Source organism: Ascaphus truei, chromosome 3 (genome assembly GCF_040206685.1).
Source record: "Ascaphus truei isolate aAscTru1 chromosome 3, aAscTru1.hap1, whole genome shotgun sequence".
In the NCBI taxonomy this organism is placed as follows: Eukaryota; Metazoa; Chordata; class Amphibia; order Anura; family Ascaphidae; genus Ascaphus; species Ascaphus truei.
Window position 1 is genome coordinate 437141008 of NC_134485.1, and position 20962 is coordinate 437161969.

At 47.7% G+C, this 20962-nt stretch overlaps 1 protein-coding gene across 1 annotated transcript; it reads right to left on the reverse strand.

The window, feature by feature from the left end:
* Window positions 1-3234: 3234 nt before the first annotated feature.
* LOC142491225 (immunoglobulin superfamily member 3-like) lies at window positions 3235-15392 on the reverse strand. The gene is made up of 4 exons (XM_075593489.1): window positions 15239-15392; window positions 8130-8507; window positions 7354-7761; window positions 3235-3397 (listed from the first exon to the last, which is right to left on the reverse strand). Coding segments are annotated over exons 1-4 (879 nt in total). The 5' UTR covers window positions 15330-15392; the 3' UTR covers window positions 3235-3395.
* Between the last annotated feature and the right edge of the window lie 5570 nt (window positions 15393-20962).

Below are 20962 nucleotides of genomic sequence, written 5' to 3' on the forward strand. Positions count from 1 at the left end.
CGACTTCCCACGGCAATAGACTTTCCCTTTTTCAAGTTACGCGAGCTAACAAGGCATGGATACATTCTGTCGGGAAACCACTTCAGACCTAAACGCAAAGCACTTATTCAATTGACCTTACGGTTAAGAGGTCGAGTGCTTGAAAATGGATACCTATCCTTCAAAGCAGACCTCCCGTATACAGCCACGCTTCTTCAATCAGCGCTTGCTTCAGCTCTCACAATGCCATCTTGTGCCTGAAAACCTAATAGCACAGTTTGTATGTGTAGCCAGGTCCCCCCTCGCGCACTCACCCCCTCCTTCCCCGTTGCCGCGCGTGGTGGTAGTTGCGGCTGGTTGCTAGGGAAGCGGTCGGGCCGGTTGCCGGGGACGCGAGCGGGCCGGTTGCCGGGGATGCGAGCGGGCCGGTTGCCGAGGCCACGATCGCGTTGTTAGGGTCCCGGCGGCTAGCGGAGCAGGGCGCCGCCATTGACAGTCAGCTCGCGCATGCGCAGGAGGCCAGCTAGCGCGAGAGGCTCCAACAGCTCGCGCACACGCAAGGCGGGAAGGACAGCCCCCAGGGTGCACAGGGGCAGGGACACGTGATGCTAGGGAGCCAATCGGAAGGCCAGGTTCCCCTGCTCCCAGTTAGATACATTTCGCGGGGTTTTGAGTCACGCAGTCAGTCAGGATCCGGACCAGCTAGGGGTAAGAGGTGGATGCAGGGGTCAGTGACCTTCTGCATTAGGCCAGCAGCCCCCAGGCCCCCAGTTAGGTCCTGAGCCACCTTATAGCTTGTGGAGTATAGGGACAGGCCCTAGATAGGGACACTGACCCATTTATTTGTAGCTTAGTCAGGGACACAGTGCTACAGCCGTGCGGCACTGCGAGGTGGGTTCTGGGCTCAGAACACCATCACAGACCCTGGGACTAAGGTGATATTATCCGCGCTGGAATTCACCCAACGCGGTGTGGAGGACAACGTCGGATCGGGCGGATCTCCGGTGATATCGCGGTACCTGTGGCTGGAGCCCGGGCAGGTAACCTGCAACTCACGTGCACCAACCAGGCCTATCACCAGACATAGTGGCTGCGCAGTCACACATACACATGCACAGTGGTATTTGACTTTGGGGGTGCGAGACATTTGGGTGGGGGTTACTGGACACAGGGTGGGATCACTCTATGGGAGATTAGCGTCCGCCGTGACGCCTGAGGTGGTAGCGTCCGCCGTGACGCCTAGTGGGATTAGCGTCCGCCGTGACGCCAGAGGTGGTAGCGTCCGCCGTGACGCCCAGAGTGGTTAGCGTCCGCCGTGGCGCATGACGGTTGTGTTGATGTATGTAGATATAGTTGGTTATGCAGTAAAGCCAGTCCTGTTTTACATTCGTTCGCTTTGTGTGGTTGTTTCCTGCGAGGGCCTCCTCCCACTCCATTGGGATCCCTCCCAGGTGGAGGCGTTGCACCTAGAGATGTATAAGATGTATGTACCCCAGGTTCCCCGTGGCGGAAGCTCAGCCCTCCTGTGAGCCAACAGGTAATGCACCACACCTGCGTAACCTTGCATGTTCCTACACCTCCACAGTATTATCTGCGAGTGGGTGGGGGAAAACCCGTTACATATGCAATCCTATTTCTGCAGGCAGGGAACAGGCTGTAAAATGGGAATTAGAAGGCTGGGACAGGGGCAAATACATCAGGGTAATACATATACTTTTAACCCCTTCACTCCCAATGTGAGTTGGGGTTAATAAGCCGGGTAGAATACCTTTATAATTGGCCTGATTAACCCCTCCATCGCCACACCCTCATTCTCTCCCGTCTCGACTACTGTAACCTCCTGCTGTCCGGCCTTCCTGCCTCTCACCTGTCTCCCCTACAATCTATCCTAAATGCTGCTGCCAGAATCACTCTACTCTTTGCTAAATCTGTCTCAGCGTCTCCCCTGCCGTAATCCCTCTCCTTTCTTCCTATCAAATCCCATATCACATACTCAATTCTCCTCCTCACTTTTAAAGCTTTACACTCCTCTGCCCCTCCTTACACCTCAACCCTAATTTCTCACTATACATCATACCAACTCTTGCGTTCTGCTCAAGGATGTCTTCTCTCTACCCCTCTTGTATCTGAAGCCCTCTCCCACCTTAAACCTTTCTCACTGACTGCCCCACACCTCTGGAATGTCCTTCCCCTCATCCACCACCTTTAAGACCCACCTAAAAACACACGGCCTTAAGGAAGCATATGAGTAGCTCCGTGGCTGATCATTTACACCTCATACATTAATCTTGGCCCCCTGCAGACACACTTACCAGAATACACTCCTGCTGTCTCTGTACGTTCTTCCTACCAACAAATTAGATTGTAAGCTCTTCGGAGCAGGGACTCCTTTTCCTAAATGTTACTTTTATGTCTGAAGCAAATCTCCTCTTTATGTGTTACATATATTATTTATATTATTGCCACGTATATTACAGCTGTGAAGCGATATGTACATTAATGGCGCTATATAAATAAAGACATACTGTACTGTACATACATACATCCACACACACTTTGTTTACCGGTATCCTATTGATCATTTAGCAACCACTGTGGTAGGTGTGCTAAGTAGTCATAATAACATCAGATGTACTAATCCAGATCAATAATGCACATATGCGCTGGTGCACTGCCCCATTATATTCTGGTTATGGCGACAGTACCTGTGAATGGAGAGAATGAATAGTGTGGGCTATGAAGAATGTGCCCCTAGTGCATCTTCAGAGTAGTCTGGTGGAGTTGGGTACCACAGACACACGTTATGCTGATGGATATCTAGAAATGTTCTGCTATACACATCCTTGCAATGCAGGAGTGACGAGTGATCATAATTGAAAGAAGAAAGAATGAAGCCCTTATTTAACCCTATAGGAGCCAGTGTCTCTAGTTTCTAGATCCAGCCCGATTCCTTGCAGAGGACGAGGACCTGATCCCAATCACCAATCCTGGCCCGAGAGAAACCTGATCAATGCTCATAAACCGTAGAACATCCGGATTGCCATCGTGGCAATGGGTCACATGTCGGGTCACTGGGGTGTCCGTTACTCCGCTAACACAAGATTTCTCTTTATTTATCCCATCCCCACGACGGATAGATTACCACTTATGTAGAAATATCACTAGAGCAGATATTGTGCCCTCGGTGTGGACTGGTCACTCCACAATCATTTCCTCACTGGGGTATTTTAATAAGGGGAAAACATTCAGCCCATGGATGCTAAATGAATATTTATTATTATTGAACGATGATACAACGGCTGAAGTCTTAGAGGAGTTGATGCGATATTTCAACATTAACTCCACTACTGGCATTCCCCACTCCACTGTATGGGAAGCTCATAAAGCTGTAATCAGCGGAAATTAAAGCTTTGTCCTCCTGGAAAAGAAAACAGGAAAACAAAATCAAATTGATGCCCCTACTAACAAACTAGAACACTTATAAAAGCTTCATAAAAGCACTCCAACAAAACAGATTAATAGCCAAGTTATACAAACAAGAGGTGAATCAAACCAATTCTTAGCCGCGAAAGCAGAGAAGGCCATTCGCTGGACAAAACAACAATTTTATGATAAAAGTGATAAAGCAAACAAAATGTTGGCAAATAAACTAAAAGCAAAGCAATGCCTATCTAGAACACTCAGTATTTGCGCACAGAAGGGGGCATAACCTATGGTCCTGAACATATCTGCTCCGAGTTCAGAGATTTTTATACAGCTCTTTACAATTTACGGAGAGATGAAGGGAGATCTCGGAACCTCAATTATCAACAGACATTGATTCGTTCTTATCCAAATGCTATCTTGCAAAACTTTCAGGTGAAGATATTTTACATGAAAAATAGATATTTTACTGCTAGAATCTCCAATTTCACCACTAGAGATATCTGATGAGATTAAATCCCTTAAAGGAGAGAAAGGCTCCTGGTCAGGATGGATTTTTCAATCTCTATTATAAAAACGTTGCAATTATCCTTATCCCCCAGCTCACCAAATTATTTATCATCTTTCAAACAGGGTAAGCCCCTCCTAAAACAGTGCTGCAGATGTCAATAGTGATTATTCCCAGAGGTAAAGACCCCCTAAATTCCTCCAATTAAAGACCCATATCCCTACTAAATACCGATGTTAAATTAAATGCCCAAATTATTGCAAATAGACTTAATCCACTGTTGCCTAAATTGATTAATCTGGACCAAGTAGGTTTTATAAAAGGGAGACAGGCTCTGGATAACACCAGACGTCTGGTCAACCTTACCTATATAGTCCCCAATCCAAATCCCCGGCCTTCCTATTATCACTAGATGCCGAAAAGGCTTTAACCGCCTAAACTGGCAGTTCCTGTTCGCCACCCTAAAAACCAAATGATTCAGCAAAAAATGTATAGATAGTATCAAAATTCTATATAGCTCTCCTTCGGCCACAGTAAAAACTAATGCAGCCTACTCCTTCTCATTTCCCATAAATAACGGAACTCGTCAGGGATGTCGCCTATCCCCTCTCTTATTCGCAATATCTATTGAACCATTGGAAGCCTTTATTAGAAACATCCCCAATATCGCAGGAATTCAAGTTGAAAATCAGGAATATAAGATAACTCTATTTGCCATCGATATAATACTGTCCCTCACAAAAAATGTAATCTCACTCCCTGGCGTATTTGAAAATTTGGATTCCTTTGGTAAACTCTCAGGCTACAAAATTAATAATACAAAATCTGCAGCACTAAACTGAAATTAACCCAGCCACACAGTCAAACTGATCCAGACCGATTTTGACTTCAAATGGGATCCTCAAAAAATTAAATACCTAGGTATTCATCTCACAAAAGATTACAACACAATGTACATTTAGCTATGCCCCTCTTTATAAACAAATCTACAAAGATCTGTCGGATTGGGACCCCTACCAGATATCCTGGTTTGGTAGGATCACATCGATAAAGATGAACATCCTGCTTAAGATGATATATTTTTGAAGTGAAACATCATTGCGCGCACCTTCCACGCGAGAACATTTCCCTGGCAGTAAATGGACTTCTTGGTGGCGGAAGTGATGTCACTGCTGGCAGACGAGGCCATCAGCGACGTCAGTGTTTCCAGCTTGTAACAGCAAAAGGCACCGGAGAGGAGGACGGCAGGGCTGTATTCTGCACAGGCGTCCCCCACATGCGCAGAGGCCCCCTGTACGCACGGTGAGCATGTGCAGAGGCCCCCAGTACGCACGGTGAGCATGTGCAGAGGCCCCCAGTACGCACAGTGAGCATGTGCAGAGGCCCCCAGTACGCACGGTGAGCATGTGCAGAGGCCCCCAGTACGCACGGTGAGCATGTGCAGAGGCCCCCAGTACGCACGGTGAGCATGTACAGAGGCCCCCAGTGCGCATGGTGAGCATGTGCAGAGGCCCCCGGTGCACACGGTGAGCATGTGCAGAGGCCCCCAGTACGCACGGTGAGCATGTGCAGAGGCCCCCAGTACGCACGGTGAGCATGTGCAGAGGCCCCCAGTACGCACGGTGAGCATGTGCAGAGGCCCCCAGTACGCACGGTGAGCATGTGCAGAGGCCCCCAGTACGCACGGTGAGCATGTGCAGAGGCCCCCAGTACGCACGGTGAGCATGTGCAGAGGCCCCCAGAATGCACGGTGAGCATGTGCAGAGGCCCCCAGTACGCACGGTGAGCATGTGCAGAGGCCACCAGTACGCACGGTGAGCATGTGCAGAGGCCCCCAGAACGCACGGTGAGCATGTGCAGAGGCCACCAGTACGCACGGTGAGCATGTGCAGAGGACTCCACAGCAGCAGCATAGGGACACACACAGACACAGAAACACACACATAGCGAGACACACACTCACATACACACAAACACACAGAGATATACACACACACACAAAGAGACACACACATAGAGAGACACACACACACAGACACAAACACACAGAGATACACACACACAAAGAGACACACACAGAAAGATACACACACATAGAGAGAGACGCACACAGAGACACATACACACACACAGAGAGACACACAAACACACAGAGATACACACACAAAGAGACATAAAGAGAAAGAGACACACACATAGCGAGACAAACACACACAGAGACACATACACACAAACACACAGAGACACATAAAAACACAGAGACACACACACAGACACACACACAGACATGCACAGAGACACACACAAAGACACATACAGGTACACACACACGCACACAGAGACACACACGCACACAGATACACACACGCAAAAAGAGACACGCAAACAGAGACACGCACACAGAGACAACTGTGCCAGACATGGTGGAGCCTGCCCAGCGGGAGGCAATGGGTTGCCTGGGGGACGCCGCTGCTCGTAGGCACAATTCCCATTGGCTAATTCGTATTTTACGCTCGTCCGTCTTTCTGAGCTGGCTCGACACACACCCTCCTCTGACATCAGCAGCCAGACAAGACCCCCTTCTGATTGGCTGGCTGATTTACGATCCGGTCTCTGATTGGTCGCCAGCCCCTTCTCCATGCTAGACATAGAACACTGAGGTCTATGTAAGGGGACTGGCCGATCAGAGAACCAGACCTTCTTGTGGCTTGAGTCGGTGAGGCGCTTGCGGGCTTTTCAATGTTGCGAATAGCAGAGCAACCGGCTTCAGTTTTGGAGCTGGAAAAGCCCACCTAGCTGAGACTAAGTCAGACGCGAGGACCAAGTTCTGAGAATAGAACTGAGCCGTCGCGGTTATGCGGTCTCCCCGAAAAGAGAACCACGTATCCCGGGTCAATATCCTGGTCAGGGTAAGCCTTCCGAAGCAGGCGCCCTGCAGCAATTTGAGGCTAGTTGCACCCCCAGTAAGTGTGTATTCTTTCTGTATTTTGTGTATTCATTGTGTGTCCACGGGTTTCACCTGAATAAACCTCATTTTATTCCACTACCTTGTTTTGCTGAGTGAATGATCCCAGAAGGTATATAAGCTGTAAACAGTGCTGGTCTCCCGTGGCAGTGATCTCATAGACATAGACATGCCCTGCTCCTGTCAGCCTCACCTCCCACCCTCTACACGTAGCTCAGCTCCTAAGGCACCTGTAGGGCTGTGTAACGGGAAATGTAGATACATCTGGAGCTGTTTTTATATTACTCTTAAAGGGGTAGTCCCACGTTGTACCCTCCCAAAAATCTAAATTTCTTTAGGTTCATAAGGCTACAAGAACTACAAGTACCTTTAGGTGCCAGATTAGTTTGTTTTAAAAGCCTCCAGAGTTTACACCTTTCCTGCACCTGTAATGAATCTTTTGTTCTTACACGTATAGTTTATATTCCCCAACACTTACACTTGCCACTTGATACCACAAGTTTGGTTTCCTCTGACTCTTTCCTCTTGATGTCCGTCCATGTCCCATCAGGATCCTGGATCCATTCAGACGCCCGGCAGGAGATCTGACCCTGGTCTGATGTCTGGAGAGCCTGGATGGACAGACGGAAGACTGTTTTCATGAGCTTCTCCAGCTTTAGACCCCCGTCGGTAAAGCGCTCGGTGTAAGAGGGACCTGGGATAAGCACAAAATCCCGGGACATGGACAATATCTGTGTCTCATTCTCAGAGGTTAAGAGCCACGTGACAGAGAGGTGGGTGTGCTGGGAGGAAGTCGTTGATACATAGCAGAACAGCTGCAGTGGGTCCCCTTCTGTCTTCTGCAGGGCTTGAGGAAAAATTCTGACCTCCAGCGTGTCTGGTATCACTGGGGGGAAGAGGAGCAGCGTCAGGTCAACACAGGACAAATCCACCTTTATATTGTCATTGTCAAATAAAGATAGAACTTGCAGACAGAGAAGGAATCTTACTAACCGATCAGAGTCCTTCCTGCCCTTCCTCTGCCCTCTGTGGATGAAGTCATCTTCATTGTTGGATCTATGATGAGGCTGATCGCTGGTTTTCTGCTCAGCAGATTCCTTGTATTATTTGGTAAGATGCACAGAAGGTGCTGAATGCATCGGGGGGCAGAACATGAATTTCAGAGACTAAAAGTGACAGCTTCTTGCTGTGGTGCAAACTCCCCAATACATGAAGATACTACATGAAAAGGACCTATGCCTCATGGTTACTTACCTCTCAGATTCACCCTGCCGCTGTAAGTCCCATAATACGGTGTATCGGTCCCGGGCGTGTAACACTTGTACTCCCCGGCGTCCATCTCCTGCAGCTGACGGATGTGTAGGAGAGTGTGGTCGCCCGCCAGGCGCTCCACGTAGATGTCCCCGCTGTGCACGCGCTCGGAGTAGATAGGGTAGGCATAGTAAGAATCCGCTGTGCTCACCATCTGCAGCTCCCTCTCGGGGGAGGACGGACGGTATACGGACCAGAGAAATTCCTGCTGGGAGGGGCCCTGGTAACCGCTCACCCGGCACCAGATACTGATGTGGGAGCCCACGGTGCGGTACAGGGGTCCCTGCTGAAGCGTCACCGCCCGCTGGGCCCAGGACATGCCTGAGAGAAGGGGACACATGAGCTTATGTTATATGTCACAATATGAGGCGTTATAGGGAGCCGTTATATGGCACACTATGAGGAGTTATAGAGAGACGTTATATGGCTCAATATGAGGAGTTATAGAGAGCCGTTATATGGCACAATATGAGGAGTTATAGAGAGACGTTATATGGCACAATATGAGGAGTTATTGAGAGATGTTATATGGCTCAATATGAGGAGTTATAGAGAGACGTTATATAGCAAACTATGAGGAGTTATTGAGAGACGTTATATGGCAGGTTGATCACCTAAACCACGCGCGGGAGGACTATTTCCTTTTAATTTGGAATTTGTGGAAGAACTTAGATCACCTTCTTGGACTCTGGCTGCGGATCTCTGAGTATATACTTTACATTGCTTTTTAGAACTATTTATCCATTTTATCTACAGTATTTATCCCTTGTACTTTGTTTATTTTATGTATAAAATGTGTTACCAGGAAGTAATACATTGAGAGTTACCTCTCGTTTTAAAGTATGTCCTGGGCACAGAGTTAAGACAAATAATACATGGTTACACATACAGTTATATAAATGAGCAGGGTATACATTATATACAAGACATTGTGTGCACAGTTAGAGATAATATATATTATGGGCGTATGTAACAGTTACAGACCAGATTAAAATGTTACAGCCTTAGAATTGAAAGAATTTAAACTGGTGGTGGATTTGAGAGTCTCTGGTAGGTTGTTCCAGTTTTGGGGTGCACAGTAAGAGAAGGAGGAACGTCCGGATACTTTGTTGAGCCTTGGGACCATGAACAGTCTTTTGGAGTCTGATCTCAGGTGATAGGTGCAGCATGTGGTAGGGGTGAGGAGCTTGTTCAGATAGATGGGTATTTTGCCCATAAAGAATTTAAAGGCAAGACAGGAAAGTTGAACTTTGCGCCTAGACTCGAGTGATGACAAATCTAGTTCTTTGAGCATTTCGCAGTGATGTGTGTTGTAGTTGCATTGGAGAACAAAACGACAAAACTTGGTACTCAGATGGCGCTACGTAATTTTTCTTTTAGCAGTAGTAGTAGTGAGCGGTTACGTGGGGCAATAGGAGGAGTTATAGTGAGCGGTTATGTGGGGCAATAGGAGGAGTTATATGAACAGGTTATATGAAGCAATAGGAGATATAGGGTGCGGTTATATGGAGCATTAGGAGGAATTACATGGAGAGGTTACAGCCACGGCCCCTTTTATTCTCCAACATCTCCAAATTTTTTCAGGGATTTTTTCCGAATGCCACGCACTTCACCGCAATTCACCGCGTTCATGCCGCATTCATGCCGAGACAGCGCTAATAAAATGCACTAGGATAAAGGCGGCCGCGGCTAAAATACCGGAACATACTGCATAAAATACTGCATCTGCCCTCGGTTTTCAGAGTTGCGCCGATTCGGCCTCACCAGGATAAAGGCGGCCGCCACTGTATATAGAGCAATTGGAGGAGCTACAGCGAGCAATTATACAGAGAGAGAGTAGGTGCTATAGGGAGAGTTTATATGGAGCAGTAAAAAGAGTTATAGGGAAAAGTAGTTTAATAGGGAGGCATTATATGGATCATTAGAAAGTGTTACAGGGAGCAGTTATATGGAGTAATAGGAGGAGTTATAAGGAGAGGTTATTGGGACGGTGGTACCCAGGCCAGTAAATAAAGGTAGTATGCCCGGCTGAGTGCCCCGGAGCCATATTGGGGAAATGTGATTGTCAGCTCTTCGTCACAGTAATGGCAGTAACACGTTGCTTTTAATAAAATGTCTGTGTCTCCCACCAGGTATAAGGTGCAGAGAATAATGTTATTTCTACTGTAAAATGATTTAGATAGCGGTATTTTCCTGTAACGGCCAAAATGGTTTTAAAACCCAGCAGCCCGCAGCACAGCACAAAGCGCATAGCGCATAGCGTTTGGCTAACTTTTGCTAGGAAGGTCCTAGCGCGCTGTGAGTGCTGGGAGAGTAAAACCAGGAAAAATGTTATAACGCAATTTTTATAAAGTTTGATAAAAAATGATGAATGAAAGTCACCCTATTTTTATGGTTCCAACATTATAGGTGTAAGGGGATTTTCATTCAGACGGCCGGAACAGAGGGAAACACTCAAGTAGTAATTGCGGTACTTTGGAAATGTTTGGCAGGTAATTCCTGAGAGGTGAGCTATGCATATGTAACTAGGGCTTCTGAGCCCCACCCCCCCTGCTGGTTTGGTTCCCCGATGTCTGAAAAAGTCCAAAGTTGATGGCATTAGTCGACTAAAAGTGTGAAGTGGGGAGGGGTAATTCAAGTGTCCCCCATCTTAGCAAATGCCCAGATGTCCGGCCAGCTCAGACAAAATGTCGCCAGGTAAGGGGGCTTGGTCTGGTATGCTAAGCGGCAAAGGTGCGAGGTGCGCGCATGCCCTTAGCAAACTAAGACACCTCTGCCAAGTTTTGCCAAGTAGGGGCAACGGTGGGATAGGTGGAAATATTATTCCCATGAACGAGATAGGAATTTTTACTGCATAAAATCCCTGCAGCCGATCAGGAGTCAGATTCCTCTAAGCTGGATATTAAACTTTGCAAACTCGAAACCCAAGTCAAGAGTTCGTAAGAACTAAGGAATCCAGAACCAATTATATGGCTGTAGAACGAAGTAAGCAGCTGCGGAGGAGAAACAGGGGTTGCGAGAGGCGCCCCTATCCAAAGACTGTTTTTGGCTTTATTGCGCACAACTCCCGCTCCTGGGAAATGGTGCCTAATGACTCTGTTTCTAAAGATTTCATTTTGGAGTTAGAAGATTTCATTTTGACCCGTCCCAGTAAGAGTATTTCAAGTGCGGTTTTTTTGCAAATAATCGTGTGTGTGTTCATTCTGTAAATAAATTACAACTTATTTTATCTCTTGCTTTGCTCAATCAATGGATCCGGGTATTTTGGTGTTAAAAGTTCTTGTCTCCCGTGACAGGTTTTTTTCTGGTGGCAGCGGTGGGATCTGATTGAGTCTATGGTATAGTATCCTGCGGGATCCTATAGCATAGCGGGAGACTCAAAAGTTTGGAGCTCCCAAAGCAAGAAGTAGCATACACACGATTTGCAATTGCACGAGAAATACAGTCACCCTTTTCTTCCCATAACTGTTTGCCTGCGGGTAAAACATGGAAAGGCGAGCCGAATGATTCCGGACTTAAGATCGTGCCCGGATCGTTGTCCGGTGTGAGAGTTATGGACTACCGATGGCTTGTCTGTGAAAGGTGCCAATGGAGGAGGAATTAGAAAGACATGAAGCAGGTATTGCTTATCCTGCGGTCATGGAGCTCGTAACTGCAGCCACAGTGATTACACTTCAGCCCAGGGTTTAATAGGCTGATCTCCCTGGAGGGAGATGGACATGGGGAGGGAGAGTGTGCTCACTGGGTTAATGGTGAAGGACTGGGTCTTGGAGATGCGGGAGGTATTATCCCAATAGTTCCAATAGTCCCCGTTGCTACTGGACTTGCTAACTCTGGACTCACAGCACTTCTTGCCTCATGGGGGAAGGAGCTACAGCAGATGAGAGAATTTGCCTGCTGGCAGCTCTACACGGACAAGTGTCCCCTCACTCTCACTTGGTAAACGGAGAGCAAGCTGTCCCTCAAGTTAATCACCAAAGTTTCAACAAGTTTGTCTGTGGCACAGACAAAATCGACCGTTTTCTATCATTCTTTGAAATTCAGTGTCTGAGATACCGGGTGCTACAACGGGACTGGGTGCTGCGGATGCACCCCTTGTTGTCTAGGATTTCTAAAGAGACCCTGCAGGGCATCCCACGAGAATATCGGGATGACTATGAACATGTCAAAGCTTTGCTGCTGTTGCAGTATGCCCTCAACCTTGAAGACTACCGAGGCAAGTTCAGGACAGGGAAGCATTATCTCGAGGAGTCCAATGTCAAATTTGGTGCCCGCATGGCATGGCATGGCAAGGCCCTCAGTGGGTGGAGGGCTATGGTGCTATAAAATACCACACTTTGCTGGACTTGATTTTCCAGGAGCAGTTACTGCAGCAGTGTCACTCGGACGTGTGGGCATGGGTCTTTGACCGTAAAACTAAGACCCATGTGGAAGCTGAAAGAATGGCTGATGAGTACGTATGCAGTCGCTCCCTAATAGATGAGGAAGGGGCTGCAAAGAAACTGGCTGTGCCAGCCAAGGGAGCCATGCAGACTCCTCAATGGGAGCAGAGTCTGGAGCAGAGAACGGCGTATCAAAAGCTGCAGAGATGCTATCTCTGCAACAAAGTGGGTCACATCAGACCTGACTGTCCGGACTGTGCCAAGTCCGGTGGACCCCATCAGGGACAACGTTCTCCAGCTGCGAGGCCAGTCACCCGTGTGCGACTGGCACACACAGAGGAGTCAAGCACAGCCACGGAATCAACCCACAGAGGGACGTCTGTGGAGAGATCTGCGCTTTCCACCCTGGCACCAGCAGCGGAGATAGAGGGACATCAGGTTGCATCAGTCAGGATGCAGCCCAGCAATGTCCGGCAGAAACATTTGCGAAGTGACTATTGGAGATCGCCAAGCTGCCGGCTTGCTGGACTCTGGTGCGACTGATACTCTGATATGACCTGATATGGTCCAACCAGAGTATTTGCTCCTGGGCACCAGGATGCAAGTGCCCATGTCAGATGGGGGACTGTGGCCACTCCAGGTTGCCCGGGTGTTTTTGGATTGTGGTGCCGGATGTGACATGAGGGAGGTGGGGGTATTGTCTGGGTTAGATGCCACAGTTTTGCTCGGCAATGACCTGGGACATGTAACCTGTGTGTTCAGAGCAGAGCTGGCTCCTGTTGCAGCAATTACTAGGAGCCAGTCATCAGGGATCTCAACAGAACCAATCCCTGTCCCCCTGCATTTGGGACCAACAGTTCCAGTGGTGTCAGCGGAGACCAGACAGGTAACCCAGACTGAGTCGTGACCAGAGACTGACTTACTGTTCCTTTACCTGTTCCTGTTCCCCCTTACTTAGAGGCTAAGGGTGGACGGTTAGTGTTAGGAAGAGGGTTTAGGGATGCGTTGAAAGCTGACCCCAGCTTGGAAGGTATGAGACTTCGGGTGTCCGTCTCGAGAAAGTGAGGGGTCAGACCACTTTCTGTGGCACCACGGGCTTCTGTATAGGAAGCAAGGTTCTACCGGCTCAGATAGAGTCTGGACAGGTAGAAGATGGCTAGTGGTACCAAGGGAGAATATGCAGCAGTTATTACAGGTAGCCCATTCCATTCCACTAGCGGGGCATCAGGGGGTCACTGTGATGAGAGCTCGGCTGTTGCAGCCTTACTCTTGGCTGGAGGCATCAGCGGCATTGGCAGATTTCTGCCACCCTGGTGATGCCTGCCATCCAGTGGGTAAGACGGGTGATTGTGTGCGGATATCCTTGGACTATTAACCGGTAATGGGGAACCTGTTTCAAAGAGTAGCTCAGGCAGTGCTAGGTATCTTTGCTAGGATAGGTTTTCCTAGAGGTGTGCTAGTTAAGTTAGGGTGCCGGGTAAGTAGGCAGCCAGGAGCAGCAGCCACGGGTAAGTTAGAACAGCATAAGGATCTGTTCTCAGACCAGCCGGGCAGGACACATAGTACAGATCATCCTGTGCTCACAGGTGATCGGCGTCCTCTGCATAAGTATGCCTACCCGCTATCTGCAGAGGTGAAGAGCAGTATAGAGAGGGAGGTAGGAGCGATGCTGACCTTAGGGGTAAGTGAACCATCTCAGAGCCCTTGGGCTTGTCCGGTAGTCCCCGTAACTAAGAAGGATGGACCACCCGCTTCTGTGGGGACTACTGGCAGCTCAATGCAGGGGCTGTGTCAGATGCTTATCCCATTCCCCACATGGATGGGCTAGGCAAGTACTAAGTATGTAGTAAGGGTACTGGCAGATCCCCCTGAACCAGGAGGCTAGGGAGAAATCAGCTTTCATCACTCCGAGTGGCCTCTATGAGTTCTTAGTGATGCCATTCCTCATGAGGAAAGCCACGGCTACCTTCCAACGCCTGGTCAATAGGTTGTTAGAAGGAATGCAGAGATATGTAAGGGCATATCTTGGAGGATATTGCTGTCTTTAGTAATTCATGGGATTCACATCTCGTACATGTAGCAGCGGTGCTAGCCAGAATTAGGGGAGCAGGGCTTACCGTGAAACCCACTAAGGGGTTGGTAGGAATGGCTGAGGTGTTGTACTTAGGTCACAGGGTGGGCAGGGGGCTTCTGAAGCCTGAACCAGCTATGGTTGAGGCAATAGTACAGTGGCCCATCCCCAAGACTAAGAAGCATATACACACATACACACACACACACATACACACACACACACATACACACACACACACACACACACACACACATACACACATACACACACATACACACACACATACACACACACACACATACACACACACACATACACACACACACACACACACACACACACATACACACACACACACATACACACACACACATACACACACATACATACACATATACACACATACACATATACACACATACACACACACACACACACACACACACACATACATGTCAATACATTGCTGCAGCTTACCGTATTAACCCTTCCCGGTACCAGTATTATTAACCCTTCCTCTGCCACAGTCCTGCAGAGCACCATTGCAGCTGATGCATGTTAACCCTTTGTGTGCAGTGCTTGGCTGCCAGACTTACCTGTGCATAAGAGGAGTGCGGTGGTGAGCAGCCAGCTCTGGGTGCTGGGGGGGAGACCGTCACACATGCTGCCTCTGGATCTTCTGCTCATTGCTGAGTCTGTGGCTGGTACCCATGTGCCGCCTTATATCCCCTCCAGGGGCGAAACGTCCGCCCTTTCCCATCCCCTCCTCCCCCCCACCAAGGGTCAGATAGTACTGATGGGATTAGGGCAGGGCTGGGGACCTCTAGGACTGCACGGCTCAGCCAATGGCAATGGAAGAGACCTGCCTACCTCTAAGACAGATCAGGGGATGAGCGCATGGATACAGAGCCCGACACCACTAGGACAAGACAGGAGAAGTAGGGAGTGGAAAAAATAACAAGTTGTCGTACTGTGGGTTTTACCATAAAAATATACCCCCCAGTATCATCCCACTTCAGAGGCTAGTTCATGGATTCAACTACTAGACATGCTAGAGAAATTCTAAAGTTGCATGTACAGTCACATGAGCAGACATATTTAAGAGACCCACCCCAAAAATCAAATCAGATCACTAAATCTGTCTATCTATATCTAAGTGTATATCTTTTTATATATATCATACACATTATTTAAGTTATGGTGGGTGAAAAAGGCGACAAAAACACCACCGTTAGTATATAATCAATAAGGAATATCCCTTGTGAGCACATTCACATGTCTTAGACAGGTCTGCACCCTGCCTTTCAGCCATTATCACCCAGCATACAGCGCTTCCACTGCAGCAAGGGTTTCTGGGAATTTACATGCAAATGGACACACAATGTATCACCTTTTGCCTGAAATCCATTTTTACATGGAACTCTTATAAGCAAATGCTCTGCTGTTTACACAGCTTTTAAGCACAGCATGGGATTAGATGCAAAGCCAGTCAAACCCCTCACAGACAGCTGTTTTGACCTTTTCGGTCTCGTCAGTGTGAGGTTGGTTGTACTGGCTTTGCAATGTTCAAGCTGGGCAGGTTTACCGTACACATTATTTACGTTATGGTGCGTGAAAAAGGTGACAAAACCGCCCCCGTCAGCATATAATCAATAAGGAATATCCCCTGTGAGCACAGTCACATGTTTGCCACCCTGCCTCTCCCCAGTATCATATATAAATGGGAAGGGGGAAAAGTCTGCGTCCGCCTATAGCAAAATGTGTGAGTGAAGATACACCGCGTGCAATGTAGGGCAAGTGAGATATGGTAGAAGAAAGAAATGAAACCCTACAGTATGCACTCTGTCAGTGATCCATGGTCCCTTATACTATTTTTAACAAGTCAATAAAAGGCTTTTAATTTGCAATCAATTATTCACATCACAGCGAGTGCATACTGTGGGGTTTCTTTTCTTTCTTCTACCATATCTCCCCATTATCACCCAGCATACAGTGCTTCCCCGGCAGGAAGGGTATATTTTCATGTGTTGACATTTCCGGATAAGTGCCTCACTGTCTGTGTTAGACTATATCTGTTTACTTATTGAGGTGTGTCCGTTGTGTCTTAAAAATTAATCATGTGTTTGTTTGCACGCTGTTCTTTGCAACAATATAGCTGCTGCAGGCTCATGTGCCCTATAGGTATTTATTGCCATCTCTTGGTCATTACAGTTGCCCTCTGTGTATCACTTTACACTGTGTCCTAGGTGGGTATCAGCAGTAATGTTACATATTGGGCCTTGCAGTACTTGCATGTCCTCTGTAATTTGGGGGTCGGAGCCCCTTCCAGTTCTTTGTGTAGTTCTATGGCACATCGATACATTGTGTTTATATTTGCCTTGGAATACCCGTGTGCTCTTTCAGGGAATTTTTTTTGCTGTTTTCAACTATTTTTATATATAAATATAAAAAAAGCAAAATGAAAAGCAGCGTTTCTGCCTAAACAAAGTAACAACTATGAAACAAATTCCTTTTAGAATTAAAAAACATTAAAAAAAGTGATACAAAGTATGACATTTTTCTTTTCTTGTGTACAACGTGTTAAAGGCAAGTAAAGCTAAAGTGTAACGTTATCAAATAAAGGTTGTTAATTTGTAACAGCAAATATGTTACACGCTGATTTAAAAAAGTATTATTTGTGTAGGTGGAATCTGAGAACAGAGACGCACAGCTATCTCTATAGATTCGTCCGCTGAATTACCCAGAAGCCTCCATGTTTCAGATGGATAATGTCGGCTCTTTTACTCCCAGGGTCCCCAGGAATTAGGAGGGGGCAGATTAAAATAAAGAATGGATCATTTCTTTGAATTGCCCTAGTGTAGAACTGAACTGGTTTCCTGGTTTGTATAAAACATTTTTTGGACAGTAACAATATCTGGGGTATTTCCAGCAGCAAACTTATATCTCTCTTTTATTCTTATTATTTTAATGTGTGTAGTGACAGATATTTGGTTATAGGATGGGGGCAGTGTGTGCAGGGGTAGAGGGTTGGGTACAGGATGGGGCAGTGTGTGTAGTGACAGAGATTTTGGTATAGGATGGGGCAGTGTGTGCAGGGGCAGAGGGTTGGGTACAGGATGGGGCAGTGTGTGTATGGGCAGAGGGTTGTTTACAGGATGGGCCAGTGTGTGTAGGGGCAGAGTGTTGGGTACATGATGGGGCAGTGTATGTAGGGGCAGAGGGTTGGGTACAAGATTTGTAATTGTGTGTATGGGTACAAGATGGGGCAGTGTGTTTATGGGCAGAGGGTTAGGTACAGGATGGGGCAGTGTGTATAAGGGCAGAGGGTTGGGTACAGGATGAGACAATGTGTGCAGGTGCAGAGGGATGGGTACAGGATGGGGCAGTGTGTGTATGGGCAGAGTGTTGGGTACAGGATGGGGCAGAGGGTTGGGTACAGGATGGGGCAGTGTGTGTAGGTGCAGAGGATTAGGTACAGGATGGGGCAGTTAATGTAGTGACAGAGATTTGAGTACTGGATGGGGCAGTGTGTGTATGGGCAGAGGGTTGGGTACAGGACGTATAATTGTGTGTAGGTGTAGAGGGTTGGGTACAGGATTGGGCAGTGCGTGTATGGGCAGTGGGTTGGGTACAGGATGTGTAATTGTGTGTAAGGGCATAGGGTTGGTTAATGGATGTGGCAGTGTGTGTAGGGGCAGAGGGTTGGGTACAGGATGTGTAATTGTGTGTAGGGGCAGAGGGTTGGGTACAGGATGTGTAATTGTGTGTAGAGTCAGAGAGTTGGATACAGGATGGGGCAGTGTGTAGGGGCAGAGGGTTGGGTACAGGATGGGGCAGTGTGCGTAGGGACAGAGGGTTGAGTACATGATGAGGCAGTGTGTGTAGGGGCAGAGGGTTGAGTACAGAATGGGGCAGTGTGTGAACGGGTAGAGGGTTGGGTACAGGATGGGGAAGTGTGTAGGGGCAGAAGGTTGGGTACAGGATGGGTCAGTGTGTGTAGGGAAAGAGCGTTAGGTACAGGATGGGGCAGTGTAGGGGCAGAGGGTTGGGTACAGGATTGGGCAGTGTGTGTAGGGACAGAGGGTTGGGTTGAGCATGAGGCAGTGTGTGTAGGGGCAGAGGGTTGAGTACAGAATGGGGCAGTGTGTGTATGTGTAAAGGGTTGGGTACAGGATGGGGCAGTGTGTAGGTGCAGAGGGTTGGGTACAGGATGGGGAATTGTGTGTAGAGGCAGAGGGTTGGGTACAGGATGGGGCAGTGTGAGTAGAGGATGAGGGTTTGGTACGGGATCGAGCAGTGTATGTAGGGGCAATGGATTGGGTAAATAATTGGGCAGCATATGTAGTGACAGGGGATAGGGTACAGGATGGGGCAGGTTGTGTAGGGGCAGAGGGTTGGCAAAAGGATGGAGCAGTTTGTGTAGGGGCAAAGGGTTGGGTAAAGGATGGGGCAATTTGTATAGGGTCAGAGGGTTGGGTACAATATTGGAAGTGTAGGTAGGGGCAGAGGGTTGGGTACAGGATGGGGAAGTGTGTGTAGGTGCAGAGCATAAGGTATTGGATTGGGCGTGTGTTTATGGGCAGAGGTTTGGGTACAGGATGGGGCAGTTTGTGTAGGGGCAGAGGGTTGGGTAAAGGATGGGACAGTTTGTGTAGGGGCAGAGGGTTTAGGGTAAAGGATGGGGCAGTTTGTGTAGGGGCAGAGGGTTGGGTACAATATCGGAAGTGTGGGTGGGGGCAGAGGGTTGGGTACAGGATGGGGCAGTGTGTGTAGGTGCAGAGCTTAAGGTATTGGATTGGGCGTGTGTTTATGGGCAGAGGTTTGGGTACAGGATGGGGCAGTTTATGTAGGGGCAGAGGTTGGGTACAATATGGGCAGTGTGTGTAGGGTCAGAGTGAAGGGTACAGGGTGGGGCAGTGTGTGTAGATGCAGAGAGTAAGGTATTGGATTTGGCGTGTGTATATGGGCAGAGGTTTGGGTACAGGATGGGGCAGTCTGTGTAGTTGGGTACAAGATGGGCAGTGTTTGTAGGAACAGAGGGTTTAGAGTAAGGGGCATTAGAGTAAGGGGCATTTGGGTAGGGGGCATTAGGGTAAGGGGCATTAGGGTAAGGGGCTTTACGGTAAGGGGCTTTACGGTAAGGGGCTTTAGAGTAAGGGGCTTTAGAGTACTGGACTTTAGGGTAAAGAGCTTTAGGGTAGAAGCCCAATGTCTTCCTGATCGGCTATGTACTGTATATGTAGAGATCCAATAGAGGAGGCAGATGCCAATAATAGATGAATGTGTCTCCAGTGGATATACAGTGAGGGACCTTTGATAAGGCTCTCCACTTCCATGGATCTATGTTAGCGCCCACTTTTATCACCATTTTTATCTCCATCACACGTTCAAACTGATAACCTATTTTAAACAATTACCATTAAAATGTAAGTATTAACTCTTTCATTACTCACTTAACTGGTATTATTACTTACGGACTGTCACGGTAGCTAGTAACAGTGTATAATATACACGAAAATATCTGGGTGGAATTGAACATGACTTAGATACAGTATAATAAATATAGTTTATTCCTTAAAAAAAGGTGAACACACAAGATAGTACACATAACAGACAGGAAATAACACTTACTTAGGGGTTGGGGTGATGAAGTAATCAGGTTACAGGATTAGCAATTCATACAGCAATCGGGCATCACGAAAAGACACGAAAACACTGAGTATAGAGCTTACACTCGTTTATATGGAGTTTCCCTCTTATACTCTGGCATTGAGTGCAAGTCATTGGAGAACAATTATCTGCACCCAATCCCTCCTGGCCACCTCACTTGGAGGGCAACGTAATACCTGCCCATTGGACGGATATTATTCTAATCAGGGGCTTATTTCCTTAGCCCCCTCCCACAAGACTGGCATCTGAATGTCTGGCATGGGCAGGAAAGCCTTTGTCCCTAGGTATTAAACACAACACTTATCATCAAGTTCCCACATCCTGCTTTCCTTTGTGATACCATACACAAGCAGGATGGGGGAGCCTTTGATCAGGGGTTTATTGTAGACCATTTGTCTCCCCCATGAGCATTAACATACCATCTGGGCTCTGGGTTTTTCTAGCCGACCCAAAATACAATACATACTTTAATATATACACATATTAAAAAAATCCGTTCTGTGGGTCTGAGCGGGCTTGAAATCATGCCTGAAGACCTTTGCCAAAGTGGCCAAGTTTCAGTCTTCCACGACCCCCAGAACCGGAGATACCAAAAACAAGTTAAAATCCCCTATTAACTTTAATGCAGGATTCTCCGCTATAGCTAAAAT

Coding starts and splice junctions, on each gene's coding strand:
- LOC142491225 (XM_075593489.1), bottom strand. CDS start 15,329: ATGAGCAGAAGATCCAGAGGCAGCATGTGTGACGGTCTCCCCCCCAGC. Junction 8,508..15,238: donor CGCACTCCTCTTATGCACAG/GTAAGTCTGGCA, acceptor CCCTTCTCTCAG/GCATGTCCTGGGCCCAGCGG. Junction 7,762..8,129: donor CGGCAGGGTGAATCTGAGAG/GTAAGTAACCAT, acceptor TCTTCCCCCCAG/TGATACCAGACACGCTGGAG.